General features: G+C 48.1%; 1 protein-coding gene across 1 annotated transcript in view; it reads left to right on the top strand.

The window, feature by feature from the left end:
- The window catches only part of FANCD2 (FA complementation group D2), a 1,101,131-nt gene that overhangs the window by 348,627 nt on the left and 724,788 nt on the right, over positions 1 to 27,716 (top strand). Inside the window, exon 24 of the mRNA XM_086938826.1 lies at positions 12,739 to 12,839. Within this exon, the coding sequence (XP_086794952.1) occupies positions 12,739 to 12,839 (101 nt within the window). The remainder of the gene's footprint in view (positions 1 to 12,738; positions 12,840 to 27,716) is intronic.

Raw genomic sequence — 27,716 nt, forward strand, 5'->3', positions numbered from 1 at the left:
CGGCCATGAGGTCGCGCTTCCCTCCGTCGGAACCCGCCGAGGCTTCTTCGGACCCCGTGGGTCAGTCTGGGAGCCCTAGCGGGACAGTGGCTCCAGCCCCGGCACCGTCGGGTGCTTCAACCCCTCCGCTTGCGCCGTCACCTAGGGTGTCGCCCCAGACGCCATCCCCGGACAACATCGTCCCTGGTTCCACCCCCAGTCCGGATCCGGCGTCGGACCGGCGCCGCCCGGCACCGTCTTCAACGCCGATTGGTGAGGCCTTCACCAACGACCCAGCTCCATCATTTTTTCCTGACTATCAGGAGATGGATGACGAGGAGAACTGGGAGGGGCCTTAGGAACCTCTGGCACTGCAGTGCCAGTTGCACCAGGACTGGGCAGACGAGCAGGTGGAGGCCAGTGGTCTGGACACTTCGCCCAACACTGGATTTGTCTCCCATCCTACCGTGGCTACGGAGGAGGGGGCTGCTTACAGCGTGTTGTTGACTAGGGCAGCCAAGGCCTTGGCTCTTGAGCTCCCTGTCGCGGCCGTGAGGACTAACCTCCTCACTGAGGTGCTCAAACCGCAGGCAAGCTCCTCGGAGCCTCTCCTGCCGTTTAACCAAGCCAACACTGATGTTCTGGTGGGCACCTGGTCCAAGCCCTCTACGAGCCTTCCCATAGATCGGAACGTGGCCTGACCCCACCGCCCGGCTCTGGGCGACCCCAGCTTCCTGTCCGTTCACCCCACCCGAGAGCCTGGTGATCCAGCCTCTACCTCCCAGACCGCATTCCCGACCGCTCCTCCGGATCGGGAATCCAAAAGGTACGATCAGTTTGGGAAGAAACTGTTCTCCTCTCTATGTTTGGGGTTGCGGTCTGTCAACACCGCCTGCCTTTTGGGCCGTTACGCCCACTCTCTGTGGGATACGGTTGCGGAAGTGCTGCTGCAGTGCCTGGTGGAGGTCCAGGCAAAGCTTACTCAAGCCCTAACAGAGGGACGGGATGCAGCACGCTATTCAATACGATGTGGACTTGATACCACGGACTCGCTGGGTTGGATGATTGCGACGACAGTGGCGGTTCGCCTCCACACCTGGCTGAGGTCCGCCTACTTTTCGGAGGATGTCCAAGCCACCCTTATGGACATGTCCTTTTATGGCCGTCGCCTCTTTGGCTACAAGGCGGACAGTGCGTTGGTGCGTTTCAAGGACTCCAGGGCTACGACCAAGTCCTTGGGCTTCGCCCAACGCCAGCAAACCTCCTCCTTTCGCCCCTTTCGTGGCCAAGGAAGGGGCTCCCCCACACGTCCAGCTAGCCACAGGCCGTAGAACCTACCTTAAAGCGGTTGCGAGCGTGGTAACCACAGTGGCGGTGCCGGGGACAACAGCATGGTCAGTCCACGTCCGCCCCCGCAGCATCTGCCTCAGAGTCGTCCTAGTCCGAGTTTTCAGGCCCATTCGACGCCAGTGGGGGGCAGGGTTCGCCATCTCCTCCTCCACTGACGTACCATCACATCAGACAGGTGGGTGGTGCAAATAGTCCGAAGGGGCTACTCCCTCCCCTTCGAGGCGACCCCTCCAGCCATGCCACCGCAGTGCCACGCTGGACCTCACCTGCCCTGCGAATTACAGACCAATCTCGTTGCTCTCCTTCCCTATTAAGATCTTGGAGAAGTCTGTCACTAAATCTCTGTCCAGCTTTTTGGAGACTAATGTCTGCTTGGACGTGGCTCAGTTCGGCTTCCGGCCAGCTCATGGCACGGAAACCGCGTTGGTGGTTGTCCTGGATGACCTTCGTTCTTGGGTCGACATTGGCCGGGCAGCTTTTTTAGTGCTGCTCGACATGTCGGCCGCGTTCAATACGGTCAACCACGCCACTCCAATTAGCAGATTGGAAGAGATCGGGGTAGCCGGCTTGGCCCGGGACTGGCTAGTCTCCTATCTTCATAACAGGCATCAGGTGGTGGCTTTGCCACAGTTTAGATATGGCATCAGAGAGGTGGGGCAAGGTGTGCCTCAGGGATCGGCAATCAGCCCCATTTTATTTAATCTGTACCTCTGTTCTCTGATCAGGCTGATCAAGTCCTTTGGCATTTCTGTAATCAACTATGCCGACGATACGCAGCTTATATTCTCCTTTGAAGGTAGAGACGCTGTCTCTAAGGAGACTTTCCATCGCTGCATGACAGCCACTGCGGACTGGCTGCGCCACAACTCTCTCCAGTTTAATGGATCTAAAACTGAGGTGCTGCACTGCTCATTGGATAGATCCCCTCTCCCTCTGCCTGTGGATTTCTGGCCTGCTTCTACCTCGGGCATGGTTGCAGCAGCGGATGCTGCTCACAACTTGGGCGTAATGTTTGGCCCAAATCTACAGCTGGATACCTTTGTAAATAAGACAACCGCTACATGTATGATGCTGTTTCGAACATTGCGCAAGATCCTTCCTATGTTACCTGCATCGGCCAGACCTGAAGTAGTTCGCAGCATCATACTTAGCAGACTTGATTATTGTAACGCTCTGCTTCTGGGCGCCCTTAGCACCCTGATCAGTAAACTGCAGCGTATACGGAATATGGCAGCCAAGCTGGCCCTTTCTCGGATGTGCTCAGCTTCTTCCTCTTTGGCGCTCAAGGACCTTCACTGGTTGCCTGTCCATCAACGCATCTGTTTTAAGGCTTCTTGTATAGTCTTCAGGGCTCTTCACGGACAGGGGCCTGTCTTGTTGCAAGAGCTCTTTTCATGGTACTCAGCAGCCAGACCTTTACGGTCCTCCTCAGCACACTTGGTGGTAGTTCCTAGAATCCAAAGGTCTTGGATGGGCGGCCGTTCCTTTGGTTTTACTGCTGCCAAGCTCTGGAACTCTTTGCCACTCTCTTTGAGGAGCTTGAAGGAATTTTCTTCCTTCAAAAAAGGGCTGAAGTCTTATCTCTTTCCTAGGGCAGCGTAATTGGTGCTCTGTGTGAGGGTAGTAGAGTTAAAGCACCAGGATACCCTCTGGGTGACAGTTCGCGCTATAAAAGTATGCCTTACATTACATTACATTACATTACCACCGCATGTCGGGGTATCACTTGCAACTTCTGCATGAGGAAGTTACGGCCCTCTTGGCCAAGGGGACCAACGAGTGCGTTCTTGGGCCAGAAGTAGGACGTGGTTGCTATTTCCACTACATTCTGGTACCCAAGAAGGGCAAAGGAGGCCTACGCCCTATCTTGGACCTACGGAGCGTCAAGGGCTTCCTCCGAAAGGAGAAGTTCAAGATGCTGCCTTTGGCTCAGGTCCTAGCTGCCCTGGACCCAGAAGACTGGATGGTAGCGTTGGACTTGCAGGATGCGTATTTCCACATCCCCGTCCTGTTGGCCCACCGACGTTACCTGCGGTTCACGGTAGGCCGCGAGCACCTTCAGTTTACTGTGCTTCTCTTCGGCCTTACCAGCGCCCCACTGGTGTTCACGAAAGTGATGCCGGTGGTCGCAGCTCATCTGCGCAGGTTAGGGGTTTCAGTCTTCCCCTATCTCGACGATTGGTTGTTGAAGGCAAGCTTGCCCCCAGACAGTCGTCTCCCACCTCCAGACTACGCCCGACCTCCTGCACTCGCTGGGGTTCTCCATCAATGTGCCGAAGTCACACCTGTGCCCCTCTCAGAAGCTCCTTTTCATCGGAGCGGTTCTGGACTCGACGCAGTTTCGGGTGTATACCCCCGAACAGTGGGATATTCAGGTCTGATTCCAATCTTTCATCCTTTATTCCGGGTCTCAGTCAGGTTTTCGCTGTGGCTCTTGGGGCTGATGGCCTCTTGTATCCTTCTGGTGCATCACACCAGGTGGCGCATGCATGCTCTGCAGTGAAACCTGAAGTTTCAGTGGGCACAGCATCAGGGCAACCTGTCCGACCATGTACTGATCTCGGAGGGCACTGCGAGACAGTTGCAGTGGTGGCTCACGGACCGCGATTGGATCAGCGGCAGATCCCTCTCCCTTCCCCAACCGGAGCACGTAGTTGTGACAGATGCCTCCCTCCTGGGATGGGGAGGCCACAAGGGGGAGAGGGAGATCAGAGGCCTCTGGTCTCCGGCGTAGTAGTCCCGGCTCCACATCAACCTTCTGGAGCTGCGGGCGATCCGCTTGCACTGAAAGCATTCCTTCCCTCTGTCCGGGGAAGTGTAGTGCAGGTGTTCATGGACAACACCACCGCCATGTGGTACTGCAACAAACAGGGTGGGGTAGGGTTGTGAACACTTTGTCAGGAGGCTCTGCGTCTCTGGCAATGGTTGGAACACCAGGGCGACACCCTGGTGGTTCAACACCTGGCAAGTTCCCTGAACGCCAGGGGGGACGAACTCAGCCACCTGTGCATGATGGATCACGAATGGTCTCTGAACTCGGACGTGGAGCAAGGCCTCTTTCAGCAGTGGGGAGAGCCTTGGTTAGATCTATTCGCCACCGAAGAGAACGCGCAATGTCATCAGTTCTGCGCGTTGGAATTTCCAAGGCGGCACTCGCTCGGAGACGCTTTTCGTCATATGCAAATCAGTCTGACTTTGTTCGCCATAAGTTGGTAGGGTATGCTCAGACGTGAGTCCCTTGCTCACTTTGCCACTGGATTCAAGCAAGCCTGGCTGAAGACGGCTGTAATGCCAGAAACCGGTCCTAGGAAGCTTAAATCCAGTCCAGGGAAGGCATGGCTTGGCAGTTCGGGCTGGACTGTTCCTATGAGGCACAGGGTCAGACTGATTTGCATAGGGCCATGTCTGAACTGGGGTGGCACAGTGGGCTAAAGAACGGTGATGGATTAAACCGAGATCTGTTGACTGGGTGTGAGTGTTTGATTGGTTCAGATGCTCCATCCATCACCACCCCCTTTTGTACCGCTTTGTTCGCCATAAGTTGGCAGGGTATGCTCAGACGTGAGTCCCTTGCTCACTTTGCCACTGGATTCAAGCAAGCCTGGCTGAAGACGGCTGTAATGCCAGAAACCAGTCCTAGGAAGCTTGAATCCAGTCCAGGGAAGGAATGGCTTGGCAGTTCGGGCTGGACTGTTCCTGTGAGGCACAGGGTCAGACTGATATGCATATGGCCATGTCTGAACTGGGGTGGCAGAGTGGGCTAAAGAACGGTGATGGATTAAACCCAGATCTTTTGACTGGGTGTGAGTGTTTGATTGGTTCAGATGCTCCGTCCATCACCACCCCCTTTTGTACAACTATATAGTGGTAGCACTGAACCCGACCATGTTGGGGTATCAAACATAATAGAATCATACCCCAACACCGATTCCAGTGCTGGAAGTATAATCCCACGTACTGGGGGCTCCCTTGGGGTACCCCTCTTATACTCCTGGTTACAGCCGTTTAGGGTCTGACCGCAAGCTAGTGCTGCTGCCGACCATAGACACGATTCTTCCCTCCTGCTCCGGAGCCAAGTACGAGGAGGGAAAGGTAAAACAATAGATTTCTTGTCACAGGAAGGTGTGACCACCTCCCCAGACAGGACTTAGTGTATTGCGGTGGGGTGGGGGTGCTTGCCAGCGCCTCCAAACTGCTTTGAAGGGCACATTTTGTGCCCTCCGTGCATACTTCAGTTTGAACTAGTTCAGGGAGCACCTGGCTCCCGCTCTGGCGCGAAACTGGACAAAGGACATAGTAGTATTCTCCCCTCTGTCCAGCCCCTCCTCTGGGAGGGACCTTTGAGTTGTCCTAAACCCTTTCCTAGGGTACTTAAGGGCTTACATTTGGGTGGGTCCTCGGATTCAACTTGGGACAAGAGTCAAGTCTGAAACCACGTCACTCTTCGACCGTCTGAACACTTGCACTTCGCCTGGAACTGAGACTGCCTCAAGGAAGACTCCTGCAGCCCCCGTATCTCACTGTTCTGTGAGTCTTCTTTGTCGTCTGTGTCTTTGTTTCTTCCAGGATCTTCAGCAGACCTATGGGCATCAAGGGCACCCAAAGTAATCGCCCTTGGAGTGAAGGAGTCACTCCCCTGCATCTACAGGCATCCCAACTAAGCTGACCGGTCTGCTGCTCCTGACGTCCCATGGACTTCGAAAGTCTCAGCAACACAGATGGTGGTTCTGTAACTCCCTTGAGGCCTGGCCTGTCCTCTCTGCAATTTTGAGGCCAGTATCCCTCAGGGAACCGCTGGGACCAAACCCCTGTGCAATGCGCCGACTTGTCGTTGCCACTTGGCTTTGCACTCCAGAGATCTTCGGGCTAAAAGAAGCGCCAGCCTCCAGCATCTCTTCCCGCCAAGTAAAGCGCCTTCCCTGCATCCTCTGCGCCTTCCTTCTTGGTGAAATGCTCTAGGTCCTCTTGTGACTCCTGTGCCGTCGGCCTGTGGGTGCTCTTGAGGGTCGTCTTCTGCTTCAGTCTGCTCCCTTGCTTGCTTGGGGCCTGCTCTGACTCCCCTGCATGTGATGATTCCCTTGGACCTTGCTGGTCCCCACATTGCTCCTTCTTTGCTTTCTATGCCTGTTGCAGCTGCCAAGGCTAGTTGGTGCTCCTTCCGGACTCCGACCCTCTGGTTCTCGACTTCCAACATGGAACAGCTCGTGCACTGCTCCTGGTCTTCCTCAGTGTCGTTTGGTTCTCACAGTTGCAGAGACAAGGTCACCATCAACTCACTTGAACCTTCCGTCATCTGTGTCCTAGGGAACCTGAATGACATCGGCTTCACACAACTGGTCACTGAACCCACGCACAGAGCCGGTCACACACACTTGACCCTATTTTCACCTCCAGCGAAAGAATCAAATTAAGCCACGTCACAGAACTCACCTGGACCGACCACACCATCATTCACTTCACCATCTCTGACGCTCAGCACACCATCACCAAGCACCACAGCTCCTCCCACCGCAGCTGGGGCAAGGTAACTGAGACACAGTGGTCACAGGCCTTCACCACCACCCAACCCGAAGTCTCATCAGACCGCCTGGAACTTCTCCTTATGGATCACCATATTTGCTGACAGTCGCTCTGATTAAACTAGCAAAAACCAACAAAACCTCAAAACAAGCTACACCCAGAGCTCAGAACTACCAGGTGCAACTGCTACAGACTCGAGAAACGTTGGCTCGCCACGGAGAACCCCCTCTGACAGAGCAGTTCACAAAGCAGCCCTCAAAAACTACCACCTACGCATCAAGGAAGCAAAGAGAGTGGCCTTCACTGCCCACATCAATACAGCGACCAAGCACACAAAAGAACTCTTCAAAATAATCAAGGAATTTGCTAACCTAGCAGCTTCGCAGAACAACATTTAATCCTCCCAAAAACTCTGTGACACCCTCCCGGACTACTTCCACAACAAGATCGCCACAATCTACAACAACTTCTAGCACCAACCTACAGCCCTCAACCTTAACAGCCTCAACTAACCAGTGCACACCAGTCGAATGATCACCATCTGGTCTCCGCTCAACACTCAGACCACTACATCCATCATGTCTTCCCGCCTCTCCGGGGTGCCCACTGACCCCTGCCCCCACCGTCTGTTCAACCTTGCGACAAACCCAATTATCACAGATCTCCCCAGCATCATCAATACCTCCAGGTGAAAGCACGCAGAGAAAAAAGAAACCCTTCACCAAAATGTATCGACAGTTCTACCTGCTCCAAGATACTTAAAAAGGCCATCAACCAACAGCTCACCGAATAGCTGGAACAGAACCTCCTTCTCAACGCCTCCCAATCAGGATTGTGTGCCAACAAAAGCACTGAGACCGCACTGATCGGCGCCTCTGTCAGCATTAGAACCCTCTTCGACCGCGTATAGACTGTGGCCCTGATCCTCCTCGACCTCTCTGCTGCGTTCTACACCATTTCCCACCACACCCTCATTAACTCAGTGTTCAACATGGGCGTACATCAAAACGCTCTCGAGTGGATCACCTCCTTCCTCACAGGACACACTCTGAACATCCAGCTGCCTCCCTTCACCGCCGAACCCAAGGATATCATTTGCAGTATACCACAAGTATCATCCTTCAACCCCACCTTGTTCAATACCTACATGACCCCCCTAGCAGACATCGTCAAATCCCACAGCCTCACCATATTGTTACCATAATGTCATATGCAGATGTCACTCAACTCATCCTCTCACTCACCGAAGACCCATCCACCGCCAGAACAAATTTCTGCAACGCCATGACTGATGTAGCTAACTTGATGAGAGCAACGGCCTTAAACTTAGCTCCGACAAGACATTTGTGCTCATCTTTGGGAAGGACAGTTCGTATGAGACCACAGCTGTTTGCCAGCAGAACTCGGACCAACGACTATGCCAACAGACCGTACACGCAACCGAGGCATCATCCTTACAGCGAACTGACCATGAATCAACAAGTCAACGCAGTAACCTCCTCTTGCTTCCACACCCTCCGCACGCTCCGCAAAGCCTTCAGAGGGATCCCAGTCAACACCAGAAAGAAAGTCACTCAGGTCCTAGTCACCAGCCACCTTGACTACGGGAACACTCTCTACACCTGCATCTCCACCAAGCTCCACAGAAGACTCCAGACCATACAGAATGATGCAGCCAGACTCATCCTGGCGCTACCAACATGAACCCACATCACCCCCACCTCGGAAACCTCCACTGGCTCACCATTCAGAAGAGATGCCCGTCCAAGATCCTCATGCACGCCTACAAAGTTCTACACAATCAAGGACCAGCATACTTTAACCATCGATTGAACTTCCATCTACCCTCAAGACACCTGCGCTCCTCCTCACTAGCACAGGCTCACCTGCCCCCCAATTCGTCTCAGACGCAGCAGGAGCCGCTCCTTCTCCCACATCGTCGCCAAGACCTGGAACGGCATTCTCCTCCATCTTTGAACATCACCCTCCCTGGCAGTCTTCAGAAAGAAATACAAAACCTAGCTTTTCTGCTGAGACATCACACCCAAAGCACCCAGATATCCCTGGGGGTAACAGTGCAGCGCTATACAAATGCTGACTGATTGATTTTTACTCATTGGGTTTGGAGTTAACTATGCTTAGTCTTTGAGGTTGAATTGCTACACTGGAAACTTTGGGTTTCATGCGCTACAACCAGTAGAGGGTGGTTCCGGAAAATCATGCACTACGTCAGTGCACCAGATGTGAACAGCTTTCGAATCAGTGATCCAATGACCAGATTCAATTGTGGAGGGTGACAACGTTATTAGGTCTTGGCTTAGGAGCTAGGTTGACTTTGTAGCTCCTATTACAGTTACTAAGAAGGCTACAATTACCCACTCAGCATGCTGGTTCCTAGAGGAATTAGCTCAGGAAAGAGAGGCTTGCTAAAAATTGGAAAGAGCTTGGCGGCACCATTATCTGGAAATAGACAAAGCATGCTACAAAATGGCTCTTAAACAATATCATAAGGACCTTAAGGGGCCCGTAGCACCTTCTCTATGCATAGAGTCTGACTATGACGGGAAGGAGATTTTTAAAATTGTCTCCAATTTCACTGACTCTATGGATGATAAGCAACTCCTGCTCACTTATGATGGGGATTTGGCAAAGGATGCATTTGCTTGTTGCATGGTAGCACTGCATGTCAATAAATTGCAGTGCAACCAGACAAAATGGAAATCTTATTGTTTGGGCTGAATCCCCTTCCACGATGGGCAGGCGCATGGCTCAACAGCGTCCCCCCACGTCACCTCCAACGCCATTGGGCAGAAACCTGGGCAATGGATCTTTCAGATGCTGAAGAAGTTTCTTCACTTTCTGCCACATGATGCACACGTTACGGTGGTCAGGACACTGATTCTTTCTAGGCTGGTCTATGCCAATGTTCTGTATTTGGGTCTCCAGGAATATCTGACCCAGAGGTTACCATTTACCCAAAACGAAACAGTCCGCCTGCTATACAAAATACCCAAATGCACATCAGTATCCTTTTTTCAGGTGAGACTGCACTGACTGCCAGTTCGACAATGCATAATGTACAAGGCATTGACCCTGAAGCACCAAGCTCCCCATAACAAGGGACCTACGTACCTCAATGGAGAAGATCAAGGAATACAGACCAGAAGAGTTTACCTACCTGGGTAAACTGGCTCTATAAAGCTGTCCATACTTTCTTTCAAATGTGGTGTCTCCTTTTCACATGTAGCAATCCATTACTATTCCGTCTTTCTTTCAAGCTCATAATAGAAGAGGAGTGACTGAATAGGCTGGATCCCTAATGTGCTGTCTCTAACTACATTTATTATACACATTAATACAGATTCGATTAGCAACTATTTGTGTGCTTCACCCATGTCAAAATGCTTCCCAGCATTTCTCATTGAGTCATCCTGTACATTAATATCTGGTATAACTTTGCAAATAATCAATCTCTGGCTGGCATTCTTGCCCACTCTAGCAGAGTCATGGATGTGCCTCCACAGCTGATCAGACATGTCCCAGTGGTTGACATATACTGAAGTTCTACATGGCCAACATGGCGCACTTTTGCCTCACAGATCAAGCATGCAGTGATGGTTATGAATAATCCCGGCATCCGGGGAAGAAGCAGGGCTGTGACAAATCTGTGAGTTATATTGTATCCACCGGAAATATTATTATTGAAGTTAAGTAACTTTTTCTTTAATCCCAAAGTGCAAATGAGAACACCTAAGTCAAATAGGGCTCAATACTGGGTCCCTTCATAGGTTCCACTTTATTTTTTAATCTAAATTTCAGATGGTTACCTTCGGACAATCAAATGATGACCCTAATCCCTGAAACGAGTTGTGGGCAAACTGCGTTTATCTATAGTGAGACAGGATTGTTATTTGTTTTCAGAATTCAGTTGGACTGGACACCTCTTCCAGCTTGCCCTATGAAATATGAAAAAACAGTATTTGTAAAGCGCACAGCTACCTCCTAAGTGCTGTCCCGGCGCTGGGGGCCCTCGGTAAGATTAAGCAAGCTATTGCCCAGAGTCACATGGTACTGGACTGACTTGCCGCCGGTGCCGGGGATGGAACCGTAAGCCCCAGATTCCTGCATCAGTCGCCCTGGCTGCTTCGCCACACCTCTTCCCCTAATGTTGTGTTACCTGGTATTTTGTACTGCATTCTCTAAAGGCTGCAGAACAAATAAATATTTAGCCTAGACTGCTAAACCAAAGTCACACAGACTGATTGGTATTGTTAAGCCTTTGGGAAACTGGGCATAATCGCTTTCACTATTCAACTATACTCTTGTGGAGCCTATCCATGCGATCTCGAAGACCTCAAATCTTCCACACCACGTTTTTAGAAGCTTACCTACTTATGTGATGCAAGCAGCTTACAACAAGTTGAAGCCTAATTCTTTCCAGATTTTTTTCCCAGAGAGACTGATATTTAAGGCACTGCCAGCAGCCTTCACCCTTGTAACGCTATGTGAGATCCTGACGCACTATGCCTAGGTCATGTTTTTTACACACCAACTACTGTGTGACCTGAGTTTCCTTTTACGATAAGACTAATGTTCTAATATCTTTTATTATGAACTGTATACAACAGCAAATGCTGGGCTGGAGTCCTCAAATGTACCCAAACCACAATTTCTGCATTTGCAGCCTCTTGAGTGGCTTGCTATATTTATCTTAAAAGCTCTTTTTAAAAACCTGCTTTAAAAATATTTAGCAGTTGGGCAAAGGACATGATGGGTGCATGCAGAGGTTCACTGGACCACTGCCTGCTCTTTCTAGAGCAATGTACCATGATTCAGAAAGTAGAAGCTACCTCACGGGGCAGCTTCTACTTTTCAATTCATTTAATACAAGTCGGTTGTCAGCCACTAATCAGTAGTTTAATACTTTAATTGCAGTCATAAACTATTTCAGTAAAAGGCAAACATGCTTTCACTCTTTCTGTAGATACATGTGCCCGCCTACCTTTTTCGCCTGTTCCCTTCTCAAAGCTTTTTCTTCACAGCTCTGGGTTTGGATAATTTTAAGGGCGCACATGAAAACGTTTTTGCAAATCTTGTTCAGTTGCTCGTTCTGATATTACTAAGAAATGTGGTCAGAACAGAGGTGCATCTATGAGTGGCATTTCGTATAGAATACCAACTGCTATCCCTACTTTCATTATAGCTGTTGTGGTGTTGTTGCCTTGATGTTGGAGTCATCGGAGTCACTCTTATGACCTTTAGTGGTGGTAGAAGCATTTCCATAGCCCAGTTTGTAGGTAGCGATACTTTCATATCATGATGAATCTATGGGAGAAGGAATGATTTGATGGACAGACTATTGTCAGAGATCTGCAAATTATTTCTTGGAGCATTTTTTCCTATTGGTTGACATTAAATTGTGGTTTTCCAGTGCAGTGGTTATATCATATATTTAGCAGTATATAAATCTGAGCTACCTCTGAAGGTACTTGAGCAATATCTTATAAGGGACACTCAAGAGACACAGAATTATCCAAATCAATTTCTCTTTTACCAAGTATTACCCAGGTGGAAAATACTAAGTCAGAGTTCTCCTGACCCATTGTGTTCAACAATTTATTTCTTAAGGAAATTTAGATGTTTGTTTTTTGCGTCAGGGCTCACATGTCTTGAATGATGAGCAACAAAGGTGAAAAACGTTCATAAAGCTTTTCTTAATTTTGCTCATAACATTACAGCTCTGTGCACTATGTGGTAACTTCAAATAGGTAATTAAGCTCAAGGTGTAGTGGTGACAATATAAAAAAAATGTTTCTTCATTGCAGACCATGCTTTTTTTTGTAAGGCAAAACATGCATTTCAACTTTAATACATTGCTTATTTTCACAGGCTTGTGTCCCCCCTGTGCCTTTCACCATTCTTCAGGCTGCTGCGGCTTTGTGTGGAAGAGCAGAATAATGGGAATCTAGAGGAGATTGATGCACTACTAGGTGAACTTTCTTTAGCATGTGCTATCCACAACCTGGTAAAATCGTGTCATGTCTTCTCTGCTCCCTTGAGTTTAGGAAATATTCACGAGTAGCAGAATTCCCTTTGATTTTAATAGTAACATATTCCTTATTCTGAAATGTATATTTTGTATTTATATTTATTTGCTGGCCACTCAAGCAGACAAGCTGTACATAGGTTACAGTGAACGATTATTAGGCACGTCGGCCCTTTTCACTAAAGATGTTATCTGATAAAGATTTCTAGTCGCAGATTCCTTACCTTAGAATATTCTCCAGGTGTGATCTGGAAACTCTTGAGCAGTATCCATGGGTGCCGGTAGGTAGCGTTGTTTGGCTCTACATCATTTGTGCCAGAAATGACATACAAGGTGCCTATAGAGGTGCCACCCCTACGTGCTCACACCAGTTCTTTTCTTTCCATGCCAGTCAGCGCAGTTCCTGAGAAAGCTCCTCCCTATCGCTTTTTGACTGCCTTTTTCTCTCTGCTTTGGTCGAACCTTTTTTGCAATATTACGTCTCCTGGTATGTATGGGATGGCCCCTAAGAAACCAGTGGGCTTTAAGCCATGTGGTGCCTGTCACAGGCAGATGTCTGTGACAAACCCTCATTTGGTACGCCTGTGGTGCTTGAAGCAAGACGACTTCAAGACCCGCAAGGTCTGCTGCACCATGAACACCAGGCCGCAGCCGGAATTTCCCTCAAACTATTTGCTGCCCGACAACCCTGCGATGTTCAAGACCCTGGTTATGCAGAATCTCCCGGGTCTGCTTGCGGACCCAATCACAACGATAGTCGTTATACTCCAAGTCATTGTGTAAGTCCCACAAACGTAAAAAGTCCAAGAAGTTGAAGCAGTCTTTAACTCCCCTGCATCGGTCCTCTAGGCCTCGCTCTGCCTCTGCCAGGGTCCGCTCTGCACCTCTCAGTTTGCCGGAGCGACCCCCACACAAATCAAGGTATTTTATGAGGCCATGCACCTCATATTTGGACGGCCCAACCCCTTTGGAGCACCTTCGAGCCTCATAGGTTTGGGACAGACCCCTACTGAAACTCGGCCAACGGCTCCACCCTCAGAGCTAGCCTGACTTCTTGGATCTGCTGCTCAATCCAGAGCGGCTCTGCTCGCAAGACCGCAACCTTCCTAAGAGCATGCTCCAGTGCAGTTGCTCCCGGCGTTGCAGATGTTCTGCGGTGGCGCAGGCCCCATCGTCATACCTGACCCTGACAGCTGGATGGCGTTGTCTAATGCTGACTCCGGCGCTGACCAGTACCATGTCCTCAAAATTGGAGCCAGTACGATTTTCTTTTGACAGTCCTGGAGATGGTGACAATTGTGAGGGATCTCAGGGCCCTTATGGTTACCATAACCCCCTTGATGAACCGGATGCCAACTGATATGAGGAACTGGCGGATACCTCACCAGTCGCTAACCTGATCTCTCCCCCCTACTGTGTGGAGCCAACAGCAGCGCCGAGGCCGGAGCCAACGCCTGCACCGAGGCCGGAGCCAACGCCAGCACCGAGGCCGGAGCAAATGCCGGCACCGAGGCCGGAGCCAACAGCCGTGCCGATGCCAGAGCCAACGGCAGCACCGAGACTGGAGCCAACGGCAGTGCCGAGGCCGGAGCCAACGGCAGCGCCGAGGCCGGAACCAGCGGTGACGTCAAGGCCAGAGCCAACGGCTGTGCAGAGTCCAGAGCCAACGGCTGTGCCGAGTCCAGAGCCCATGGCGGTGGCGACGAGGCCGGAGCCAACGGCGCCACAGAGTATCTTGCTGGCGTAACCGGGGCAAAAAGGCGGCAGCACGGGGCAGAACCACCCAATGGGTCTGTGGAGCCCAAAGGCGCTCCGGAGGGACCCGATGGGACAAGAAACAGCCCATGGCCAATAGAAGTACCTGTGCTTCTTACGGAGGCTCGTGCGGTCTCCAAAATGTGGGTAGCCACAGGCAACAATGGAGGCCCCAAAGGAGCCACAGGGTAGCCACCCGCCCCCTCCACCGAGTCCCGTGCCTGGTGAGGGGTAGACAAAGAGCAACACCGCTCCTTCGACCTTAAATGGCACGTGGACTTACCTGTCCCCGATTCTGATGAAAAATTGAGTCCGCTGCGCCAGCAATCCCTCGACACAACGTTGAGCGGGTCCGTCACCAACACGGTCCTACGGCAGTCCCAAAAAGACGCAAACCCGGGCATCCCTACTGCACCAAAAGTCGAACTCTTGACAAAAACAAGAGACAAGTCTCAGAAATAAGTCAAATTTATTGACCAGGAGTACCACTCTCTCTCGGATCTTCGCTTGCTGGCGTGGAGAAAGAAAGAACTGACACCAGCAATTAGTCTCTGTGAAATAATCTCAGCGCATTCGACGCCAGCGGCGGACGCGGAGCCGCAGTACGCCACATACTGACCCGCAGGGGCATTGCTAAGCAAAATTTTCCGGATCCAGTCTGATGCCTGGGGATATTCTAAGGTAAGAAATCTATCATTAACGTGTCTCTTTCAGATATATGGTATAAGGAGGGTGCACAGAGAGTGCCTGCAATTCACTGACCCTCCTGTTATGGCCACTAGAAAACACGTCTTGACTGTAATCAAACAAAGTGGGCAGTTGTGTAGCGGCTCGAAAGGCATGCACATAAGAGAGGTGAGGATTAGGTTTTGATCCCATTGGGGCATGATGAATGGCCTGTATAGAAACATACGCTGTAGAACTTTGAGGAACCAACTCACAACAGATGACTCAAACAAAGAAGGCTAGCCCGAAAACTGCAAGTGCCGAAATTGTGGACAGGCAACCTATAACAGTGCCCAGAGCAAAGTTCTGCTGGGCCAGAAAAAGAACGAACAATAGAATTTGGGATAAGGGTGCAGAGAGAGGGGAAATATCCTTAGATACACATCATACCATAAACTTGTCCCAACTGCAAAAGTATACCGTCTTGGTGGAGGGACGCCTAGCTGCCAGATTAATATCACCAACTTTTGGAGGACGACAGAAGGCTGTCAACTGTCACCGCTCAATCCCCAAGTATAAAGGCGGATTGTGCACTGGTTCGGGTGCAATACCCTGCACTGTTGCAGCGACAGAAAAACCTCTCAAAAAGGGATGCCTCAAGGGAGGCCTTATACTCATACTCAGCAACTCGGGATACCAGACTCTCTTTGCTAAAGAAGGAGTAACAAGAATGACTTAGGCCCGGTCATTCCTGATCTTCTTGAGGACTCTGGGCAAGAGTGGTATCGGCAGAAAGGCGTACAGGAGTCCAGAGCTCTCTTAGAGATAAAAAGGGTGTCTGACCAAGAGCTGCCCTGGCCACATAGAACTTCTGGCTTGCGCATTCTCAGCTTTGGCAAACAGATCCAAACAAGGCTCCCCCCACTCTTGAAAGCGACCTTGTGCCATCTTCAGATGTAGATGCCATTTGAAATCTGCTAGGCATTGATGGCTGAATTAGTCTACCTTGGCTTTCAGAGAGCCTGCCTGGTGTTGAACCACCAGGGAAATTTCCTGATGTCCCAGCAATGTCCAGAGGCCTCTTGACAAAGAGTCCACAACCCTACGTAGCTCTGTTTGTTTCAGTGCCACATGGCAGTGGTGTTGTCCGTAAACACCTGCACCAGCATTCTTCTGATCGACGGAAGAAAGGCTTTCAATGTCAATCGGATCGGCCGAAGCTCCAACAGGTTTATGTGGAGCCTGGACTTGGACGAAGACCATAGTCTTCTGATCTCCAACTCTCCCAGAAGGCCACCCAATACCAGTAGTGACGCATCTGTCACTACAGTTAACCCCCGTTGGGGAAGGGAGAGGGGTCTATGGCTGACCCAATCTTCTGTTCGTCAGCCACCATTGAATGCATTTTGCACTTCCCTTTGAGAAGTGAACCAGTCGGAGAGATTCCCCTGACGCTGTGCCCACTGGAACTTCAGGTCCCACTGCAGGATGCAGGGGGCCCTGAGGCCCAATGGCCTCCGAGTCAGTCACCCCAAAGTCTAGGCTAGAGCTGAAACATCAGTATCATAGCCTGGACTTGCTACTCAGGAGGATAGGCCCGAAACAGCAACGTGCCCAGAACAGCTCAGATGAAAGGAAGCGTCTAAGAGGGAATCAAGTGTGACTTCAGAATGTTGAAAGTGAACCTGAGCAAGTACAAGAGGTCAGACAAAGTCGTCTGGAGGTGGGATACGACGACCTAGGGAAAACTCACCTACAACAGCCAATCGTCAAAGTATGAAAAGACTGAAACATATGTGCAACCACCGTCATCACCTTGGTGAACAGCTGAGGGGTGCTGGTAAGGCCAAAGCGGAGCACAGCAAACTGAAAGGGCTCTTGGCACACCATGAACCTCAGGTAACGTCTGTGGGCAGGCAGAAAGGGGATGTGGAAATGGGTGTCCTGCAAGTCTAATGAAACCATCCAGTCTCCGGGGTTCAAGGCAGACAGGACTTATTTTTATTTATTTTTTTAACAGTTTGTATTGCACATATCAGAGATTACACTGCCATTCGCCTACAACCCGGAGGCCAGCGGCTATTGTTCAAAGATTAACATACACAGCTTCAGTGCCAACAACCTCGGAGGCAGGCAGCAAGATGATGTCCATGACAGTGCATAGAGATAGCTAATTTATCGTGCCTAAAATCCAATCATAACCCAAGCAACAACCAAACCCCTGAGTGCCACCCCCCCCTTGCCGTCCTCAAGTCTCGGATATTGTCGTCTTCCAGTGTGTACGTATATTCTAGCCCGCTCTGCCCACCCTACCTACCAACCTTTACAGCAGTCCCTCTATAAGCCCTCCCTATATGTCCATACATACATGCGGTCTCCTTCACGCAACCCATCCTCAAGGAGTCGTTCACCGCAGCAGCAGTGCTTCTACGCACCATCTATTCCGTCTGATAATCTACTCCTCCCAATCTCAGCCATTCAGTGAAAGGTGCCCATATATCCGATGGGTGAGATCCACTAGGCATCTGCTCCCAGTAAAGCGTTAGCTGGTCCTTGCAATATGTCACTGCCCTAATCCAGTCCGCTATTGTGGGTGGTCTCCGTTTTCTCCAGTGTATTGCCACTTGTCTTTTGGCCATTAACAGCAGCATTACCACGAGTCTGCGGTGTACTACCGGGATGCCCTGCACATGCCCCAGTAAAGCTAGCAGCAAGGACCACGTCATTGGCACCCCCGTTATGTGACTTACATGTGTAAATATGTCTTCCCAATAGCGTGTTACAGGGTCACAACTCCAGGCCATGTGTGCAAATGTTGCGTCTTGTGTACCGCACCTCCACCAACAAGTTGTTGTGAATGTATCTAGGACCCTAATTAAATATCCCTGATTCATGCCTTCATGCGGTTATGATAAATTATGTCCTAATGAAGACATACGAATCTCGCCCATATTCAGTAATAGCCCATGCAGCCCAAATACGGCAAGGCTACTTCCTTAGATTCCTAGAGAGCACAACAAGTTCTTTTCGACACACCAAACCTTCAGCAACCTGGGAATTCCCCATGTCTTTGTTTTGATTTGTCATTGAACTCCTGCGAGCACTAAAGGAACAGTCAGTTCTTAGTGATATCTTTTATTGACGTCTTATGTCCAACCTTACGTCAAACACGGCACCTTCCAGGTATAAATATACCAACACTTGCCTTAAGCAAACACACGGTGGTGTGGAGCAGAGCGGCTATCTACTTACCTGAAGCCCAGTTGATGCGAGAGCCGAAGGAAGCCGCGCCTCCCTTTGACACACTGGAGAAGCTGCCCTTTCTCACGCCGAGAAATCCAGCTCCGGTGTTTTCCAGTCACCCTTGCGGGTTACTGGGAGATCGAGTCCTGAGAAACGAGATACAAGACCTCCTTCATTCTATAACCAAGGTACGGAGCTGATTCAAACCGTAGAGAGAATTCTTGATTCAGATTCTTGGCATAAAACTTAACTTAACTTAAAACTGCAACTTACTTACTCCTTCCCACGTATTAGGCTTAGATCAGGTACACTGGGGTAGGCGTATCTTAGAAGCCCCAGTTGAGTTTGTTAGTCATTGTTTTTATGTGTGTAAATATTTTATCCGTTTTAAAGTATCTTATGGCTAAGAAACCATATCAATGCTTTTACAGTATTATTTTATAATACTCCTTTTACTGTACGCACTTTACTTCATAATAAGTATTGCAATTGTGGCAATTCATTTATCTTGCATGGGAAAGAAGACTGCTCAGTAAAATAAAACCTTTTATTGAAAACGCCTGTCTTTCTATTTCTCTGCACTCTGGTGGAATTAAGCATGCACGATTGACTGAGTGAAATAGCTGTCTATTGTTTTCAAACGACTCTGGAGATACACTCCTTATTCTGGGGGAGCAAAGTTGTCATGTTATATGGTTGTCAGAAGCTAATCCCTTCTTGTCTAAATCAGGGAAGTTAACCCCTCCCTATTCATTCGAGAAAGTTTCTAGGGACCTCTGAGCTAGCTGGCAAAAATGAATTAAGTCTAACATAGTCAGTAGAGACCTAGATGACCCCAGTCCTACATCTACACTGCTGTTTATGTTATTCCAATGTGCAGAGCCTATTGGGAATATAGGAACTACACTACATGGCGCCCAACGTTTGGTAAGGCGATAATCTAACGCAAGATACTAGAGTAACTCAGTCGTGCTTTTCACGCAGACCCCTTTCTCTCGTATAAACTCCAATAGATGTCTGGAGTGGGTGAAAGGTTAATATCCGCCGAAACTTAGTAGGATGAGAATCTTATGTATTAGTTTACGTATAGTCAACGTTGAAGGATACAGTGTTCCAAAATATTGTGCACCTAATCTTTGTTTCCACAAAACCGGATCTGCAACAAAGACATTTCCGTCAGTAAAAATGACGGAAAGTGAAGAAGAAAGAGACAGAGAGGCTTTAGCAGATCAACTCTTAGCAGAGGACACAGTCCTCCAAAATGCAGACCCTGATGCAAAACTCATCCCGGTCAATATAAGAAAAACCATAACTATAAAACTTATAGAAAATGGGGTATCACCAAGAGGTGGTACAGTTGTATTTGTGGTAGGGGCACATGAGTATCGGCAGACAGAGGTATTCTATTCTTGGATAACTTTTCCAGCAGCACATACTGTGACACGTGAGTTCCACTACTATAAAGTAGCGGAATCTCCAGCGGAATACTCTCCTTTCGAGGAAATTGAAATTCCACTAACATACCAAGAGCACATGCTCTTATTTCATGGCGCCCTAAAACATCAAAGTCACATTACCAGGCTCGGTCCACTAGGTAGACCAGGAGCCTCTCCTTTCGAGGAAATTGAAATTCCATTAACATATCAAGAGCACCTGCTCTTATTTAATGGCGCCCTAAAACATCAAATTCACATTACCAGGCTCGGTCCACTCGGTAGACCAGGAGCCACGTGGCCTCTTCAGGCCGCTACACATCACACCCAGACATTGAAACAATGTCAAGCGAAGAACTCTTAGTTAAAATAAAAGAATTATTAAAAGCATATAGAGATTTAGTTCAAATCAAACTTGACAGTACAAACTACAGATTAGAACAACTAATTAAAAATCCTGAAAAAATGTTTATTAAAAACAATCTCAATTATCAGGAGAAGAAATGGGAGGGTAATAAACAAACTACTCCCAGAGAAAAACAATTTCAGTCCAGAGGAAGGTCTCCCCAACGGAGAAAAAAATCTCCAAGAGGAGTGGACAAGTCTCCCCAAAGGGAGCCCTCTGAAAAAAGATATAACCTTAGAGATAGGGATAAATTAAGAAAACCTGACAGATATCAAGATATTGATACACGTCCCTCTCGATCTTTTCAGACTTCCTCACAGAAATCGGAAAGAAGAGGACGGTCGGAACACAAGGAAGAGCAAGTCAAGTCCAAAGACAAAGATCCTGCTCATCAAAGTAAAAAATCTAAATTTCCCAGAAAGAAGGTAGCAAGTATTAAAATTAAACATGCCGAGAATCCTGAGGACACAACTGAAAAACGGAGAGTGGGCCCAGACAATGCTAGACAGCGCAGCAGAAGTGACCATAGCTCGCAAGATCCTGATGAATCTTCTGGAGACAGTGGACACGAATGAATACATTCAGGTGGAAACTGCAGACATGCAAGTTAGCGTGCCCCATAAACCATATTTGATATTTGATATTTATTGTCATTTGTAGAGCGCTAACTTTCGCTCCGGAGGGAGCATCTTGGCGCTGAGCACACAGAAGGTCGTCTAGGGGTGCATGGATCAAATAGCTGCGAGAACTGAGGAGTCAGACTGAGAATAAATCCAGGTTTTCAGAAATTTCCTGAAGAGGCTTTCTGAGGGTGCATGCCTAAGGTTGGGGGGGAGACGGTTCCATGCCCTGGCCGCCAGAAGGGAGAAGGTCTTTCCACCCTTGGATTTAAGTTTTATGCGGGGTTCGGAAATGAAGTTGGCGCCAGATGACCTCAAGCAGCGGATAGGAGTATAATGCTGGAAGCGCTTGGTCAGGTAAGATGGACCCAAGCCCCTGTTTGCTTTAAATACAGTGACAAGGAGCTTGAATAAGATTCTCTTATGGAGGGGCAGCCAATGAAGGGTGTTGAGGGCTGCAGAGGCTGAGGACCTACGGGGGAGTTTCAAAACAAGCCTGGCTGCTGCATGTTGGACACTCTGCAGCTTTTTCAGAGAGGACTTCTTGATGCCTGCTAGGAGGCAGTTACAATAATCCAGCCGGGAGAGGATAAGCGCCACCGCGACTGATTTCCTGGCTGTGATGGGCAGAAAATTGAAAAATTTCTTTAATTGCCTGATCAGGCTGAAACAGCGACCAGCGGTAATGCGCACATGTTCATCGAAGCTGAGGGAAGCGTCAAATTGAACGCCCAAGTTGCGGGCTGAAGCAACCGCGCTTGGCGGTGCTTCGGAGTTATGAGGCCACCAGTCTTTGGGGGAAAAGAATGTGCCTTTACCTAGGGGAATTATTTCAGTTTTGGCGCTGTTACATTTTAAATGATGCAAATTTAGCCAAGAAAAGACTTCTGACAGACAGTTTTGAAATCTGATGGCGGCATCCGGAAGTTTTTTATCGATAGTGACGACAAGCTGAGTGTCGTCCGCGTAGGATGTCACGAGAATCCCATGTGACTCGATCAACGTGAGGAGGGGGGCCATATATACATTGAAAAAGAGGGGGCTCAGAATGGAACCCTGGGGCACCCCCGAGATGATGGATCGTTCATCGGAAAGAAAGGTGCCCAAGGAGACCGTTTGAGAGCGATTGGACAGGAATGAGGTTATCCAGGCAAGTGTGTAGCCCGAGACACCAATCTCACGCATCCTATTAATTAGAATGACATGTGAGATGGTGTCGAAGGCCGCGGTTAGGTCGAGCAGGATGAGGACGGCCTGCCTACCCTCATCCTGCAAGAACTTGATGGTGTCTGACAACTCAATCAAAGCGGTCTCTGTGGAATGGCCGGAGCGGAAGCCAGATTGCTGTGGGTGCAGAATACGATGATTTTCCACAAAATTCTTTAGTTCATCATGAACTAGTTGCTCAGTGATTTTGCCTAGCGCAGGGAGGAGTGAGATTGGGCGCATATTAGACAAGTCAGTGGGGGATTTATTTTGCTTTTTCATAAGGGGCTTGACTGTGGCCTTCTTCCACTCAGAAGGAACAATACCAGAATCGAGGGATTCGTTCACAATTGCATTAATTAGAGGGTTGACGGCCTCAACAAGGTGATGCAAAATAACTGGGGGGCAGGAATCCGTGGGTGCACCTGATTTACAGGCTAGTATGGCTTTATGCGTTTGCATTAGGGAAACTGCTTTAAATTTGTTTAATGAAGGAATAGTTGTGTCAGGCTCTTGGGTAGGAATAGGTGCCGGGGGGAAGTCCTTGTGGATATTATTAATTTTCTCCTCAAAGAAATCAGCAATTTGATCACAGAGGGCTTGCGAGGGGGGGATTTCAAGTGCCAGTGCTTTGGGGTGGGTAAAAGATTTCACGATGTTGAAGATTGTTTGTTGTTTCTGTTTAGCAGAATCTATTGCTTGAGTGAAGAATGCCTTTTTTGCTTTTTTTATATTTGAGAGATATTGCTTTCTCTGGAGAATGTAAATAGATCTAGACATTGGATCGTAGGTTTTTCTCCATTCTCTCTCCAAAAGCCTACACTTAAGGTGGCAGTCAGCGAGGGCCGGAGTATACCAGGGGGCATTGGGTTTCTTTTTTCCACGAACGGGTTTTTGGTTAACGGGTTTTGCATTGACAGAGATTACTCTCTCAATCCACTGGTGGAAATTTGTGGAGTCTAGAGACACGTCACCCGTGATGAACGGGGGAGGTACCCCTGGTTGAGGGTTGAGTTTGATGTACTCAGCTACCTTTTTCCAATTAATAGGAAAGGGGGTGTGAGGGAGTTTGATAGGAAGGGGGGGCAAAGTTTTGTTATTGATGGAGAAGGGAATGAGACAGTGGTCTGTCCAAATTTGTGGCACGGGGGTGGAAGCAACTAGGGAGGTCAAGTTGGTACAAATGCCGTCCAGGGTGTGTCCGGCACAATGGGTAGGGAGGGAAACTAATTGGGAGAGACCAAAAATCTCAAGAGAGTGGCGGAAATTAAGAGCGTGGGGATCAGTATCGGATTCCAAATGAAGATTAAAGTCTCCAAAAAGAGTGAAGGTAGGGTAATGGGTAAGGAAGGCTGCCAGAGTTTCATCAAGGGAGTCCAGGAAAGTGGTGGCATTTCTGGGGGGGCGGTAGACGAGTTCTCCAGAAAAGGCGGAGGAGGAACTAGTTTGGATGACAAATCCCAGGGATTCACAGTCCTTGAGGGATGCCAGATCGAATGTGTGGCACTTGAGTGCATTTTTTACAATGATGGCCAATCCGCCTCCCCGACCGATGGGTCTGTCTCGCCTGAAGATGGTGTAATCAGGGGGGAGAGCGGTGGCAAGGTCGGGATTTGAGGCCTCGTGCAACCAAGATACAGTAATGAACAAGGCATCAAGATTGGCTGTTATAATAAGATCATGGATGTCTTGACCATGTCGAGCTAAAGATCTGGCATTAATGAGACCGCCATTAAAGGAGGTTGTCTTATGCCGAGGAAGAGGGGGAAGGGGGGTAATAGGGCTGGCGAGACTGGAAGATGACCAACCACACGATCGACAGATGTAAGGGCCACACAGGTGGTCAGAAAAGGAATGCACACAGCAGGAGGGACTGGGTAAGGAAGGGCGCATAGACAGCAGCTCAATAGAGACGTACCTGAGTACAGGGTAAGTGGGAGCAGCATGACCTGCGCCTGGCGCCGTCCTGGCGCGGACGGGCGCAGACGGGCTTGGCTTAGGCGCGGCTTCGGCGCGTATCCGGCGCGCCCGCTGCGCCAGCCCGCTGCGCCGTCTGGTTGCTATGCACATTATATAGGAAGGTAGGAGGGTGGGAGTAGGGCGCGACTAGAGCGCTCTCCCCGACTGCCTCACTCAAGATGGCGCCCACCGCCGCCGAGAATCGGCTAAGGAGCGGTAGGGCTGAATTAAAAGAAGAACAAAGGTGTTTAGGGGGTCAGAGTGCCTATGAAATAACATTATGTATAGAGGGAGATAAAACTAGGAAAATAAAAGGTCTCTTTTGGGAGAATCTTTCTAAAGGCTATGACATCATGCTGAAAAAGACTGGCCACCAGAGTTTGTCAGGGATTGCCCTCATGGCGAAGAAATTATTATGCCTGCCTTCTCAAATCATATCTCGATTCATAAAAAATACACATTTGCAAGAAAATGGGCAGTGGCCCAAGCTCCTGCTTTATATAAAAATCATGTAGGATGGGATGAGGACTCTCCTCCCCACAAAATCCAGTTAAAAAATCAACCTACTGCACAAAGGCAGTACCCAGTTAAACAAGAAGCTAAAAAACAAGTCAGGGAGATCTTAGATCAACTTGAAAATCAAGGGGTGATTGAAACATGCATCTCACAAATGAACAATCCTTTGTTTTCTGTCTCCAAGCCAGACGATTCATATCGTCTAGTTTTGGACTGCAGACATTTAAACTCCTGCTGCAAAACTTTTGCAGTCCAAAACTCTCATAGTGCAGCACTAATGAATAACATCGTGCGCAAAAAATATAAAACAACATTAGATATCTCTAATGGATTCTTCTGTCAAAACATTGCTCCTGAAAGCTGGTATTTGACCGCTTTCTCAATAATGGGGTCGCAAAAACAATTTTGCTGACTCCCGCAGGGATTCAAGATTAGCCCAGGATTATTCTCAGCAAGGGTAACAGAATTACTACAAATGTATGATGATGAGGCATTATCCTATGTCGATGACATCTAACTTGGTTATTTAATCTGTAGACCCTTTTATCTTTAGAGCCAGTCCTTCTGCACCTCCCCCGTTCTCTCTCTCTCTGTTTAGCGCCGGGAAACCTCCGGGTAGATGTGCGCTGTATAAAATTAAATATAATAATAATAATAGGCCCAGTGGACTCCCAAGAAATAGCAGAAGACCAAATCTTGCTACAATTCAAGAGGTTCAAACTGAAAGACTAATCACTTTCGACAAACCATCAGTGAATAAAAAAGAACTATGCAGCAAAGCAATGGAACTAGTGCCTCTTGAAACCCAAATTGCAACAGTTCAAGAAACACCAGTCTACAACGATGTAGCCTTGGACTATACAAATGTAACAAAAGAAAATGCAAAGATCAATGGTAATCCGGAAGCAATCCCACCAATTGACAGACCTGCATCTGGCTACTTTATCAACTTTGATGACTTTTCCGATGATTCGAGTGAACATGAAGACAAGCCAGCAACAAAAACTTTCAAAATGAAAATTACAGAACTTTTTCATCAACTCAAAGAAACATATCTGATTTCCCCTTGGATTGAACTATGGATTGTGTTAGGTGTACTTACCCTTCTACTGTGGCTGATCCTAGTTTTAAATTTGGGAATATGGATTGATGGAAAATACAGTACAATGGACACAGCAAGTCAGAACATCAAGTTGGTCCTGAAACCAAACAAATCCTCTCACATAGAGAACATAGAACTATCATCAGTGAACCTCACAGCAAAGCTTATACCTGGTGGTATAGCATGGGACAGAACTGACTATGATTTCTATGGCCCAGTAGAGCTCTTGAAGTATCCACATCAATTCAAGATTTCACTAAGTGACTTTGTGACACCAAGTTCTTTTTCTGATGATTTAGATTTTGAAAACATTAATAATATGATGTCAGATTTAGGAATGTCAGCAAAATCTACAGAACATGATTATTTACAGGGCTCATCGAATTATGAAAAGATGTACACCCACATGCATCAAAGTCAATTGCATTCGCAAACGGTGCGAATCACAATTTTCGGCCGTTTGCGAATGCAATTGACTTGCATTTAAGAAATCGCAATTTCAGATTTCTTAATTGCAATGCATGATCATTTTTTAATTGCGAATTCGCAATTTGGAAGTGGTAAAATAGCATGAAGGTGAACTTCATGCTAATTTACTGAAAACGTTCAAATATGCACAAATTGCATTTTTGAAAGTTTTAATTTACACACACACATGCCCTTGGGACATGTGTGTGTGTAAATTGCACTTAAGTTTAATTTCTGGGGTGCAGGGAGGGGTTCTATGGACCCCCCCTGCACCCTTGAAATTGCATTTTCAATTTGCGATTCGCAAATTGAAAATCGCAAATTGTGAATGCCTTCCCATTGATTCCTATGGGCCTCTTCGCCCATAGGAATCAATGGCAATGGGATTCCTTAATTGTGATTCGCAAATTGAGAATCGCAATTAAGGAAAAATAAGAAATCGCAAAAATATTTGCAAAATTTTGATGCATTGCCGTTTGCGAATTCTTAATTGCGATTCCTTAATTTTCGCAATTAAGGATTCGCAAACAGCAACATTGATGCATGTGGCTGGTACTGTTATAACTACTATGGTCATCATTATCTGCATAAATCTGCGAATCCTAGAAATGTATTTACCTATAATCAGTGGGAAAATTGTCCAACTCAGCCAATAGGCAGTTCAAAAACGTTTTATGAAAAATTCCCATACTTTTCAGGGTTTAGTCACACTGATCCAGAAATGTTTTTTTTCAAGATGTTAACCGCATCGCTGCGGCGCGAATTTCCCGCCCATGCTGACTCCGCCTTGCGCGGGCGGAGTCATGACGGAACGGTTCCGTCATCCGCACAGCTCAACCGACGTGCATGACGGAACCGTTCCGTCAACAGCATCGAATGGGTTAAATAAGACCGGAATGAAAAACATGCTGACAAATACTAAATTGATTTATTCTGAAAACTTTTATGACAAAATGTCAACATTTGGTTTTCAGTTTTGGAAAAAGAACATTGAAACAAAAACTATCTGGGGAACAAAAGAGTGGCAGATACAAGGTCTGGAAGCATTATTCAGAGCCTGCATGATCCCAGAACAAATAATATTCCTGAATGATACAATTCAGCAAACATCCTGTCTTGGCTTAGCTAAGATAAAAGATTTAAACAACCCGTCTATACCAAAACCAATGCCTGATAGAAATACCACTACAGATGAGGGGTTAGACGTGTCCTATATTTTAAAACAAAACAGAAAAAATCCTGTTTGGAAAAAATGGTTGATCTGGCCCATAGACACAAATAACTGTCAAAATAGATTCCTGAACAAAATACAGGGGTTGAAACAGCAGGCCAGACCCTAGATATTCCCAGAGACAACATCCAGGGATATTAACAACATATAGTGTAGGAAAACTATGCCTTGACTGGCTACAGAAATCCACACTTCTAGAAATAAAGCAACACTTAA

Source organism: Lissotriton vulgaris, chromosome 9 (assembly GCF_964263255.1).
Source record: "Lissotriton vulgaris chromosome 9, aLisVul1.2, whole genome shotgun sequence".
Lineage (NCBI taxonomy): Eukaryota > Metazoa > Chordata > Amphibia > Caudata > Salamandridae > Lissotriton > Lissotriton vulgaris.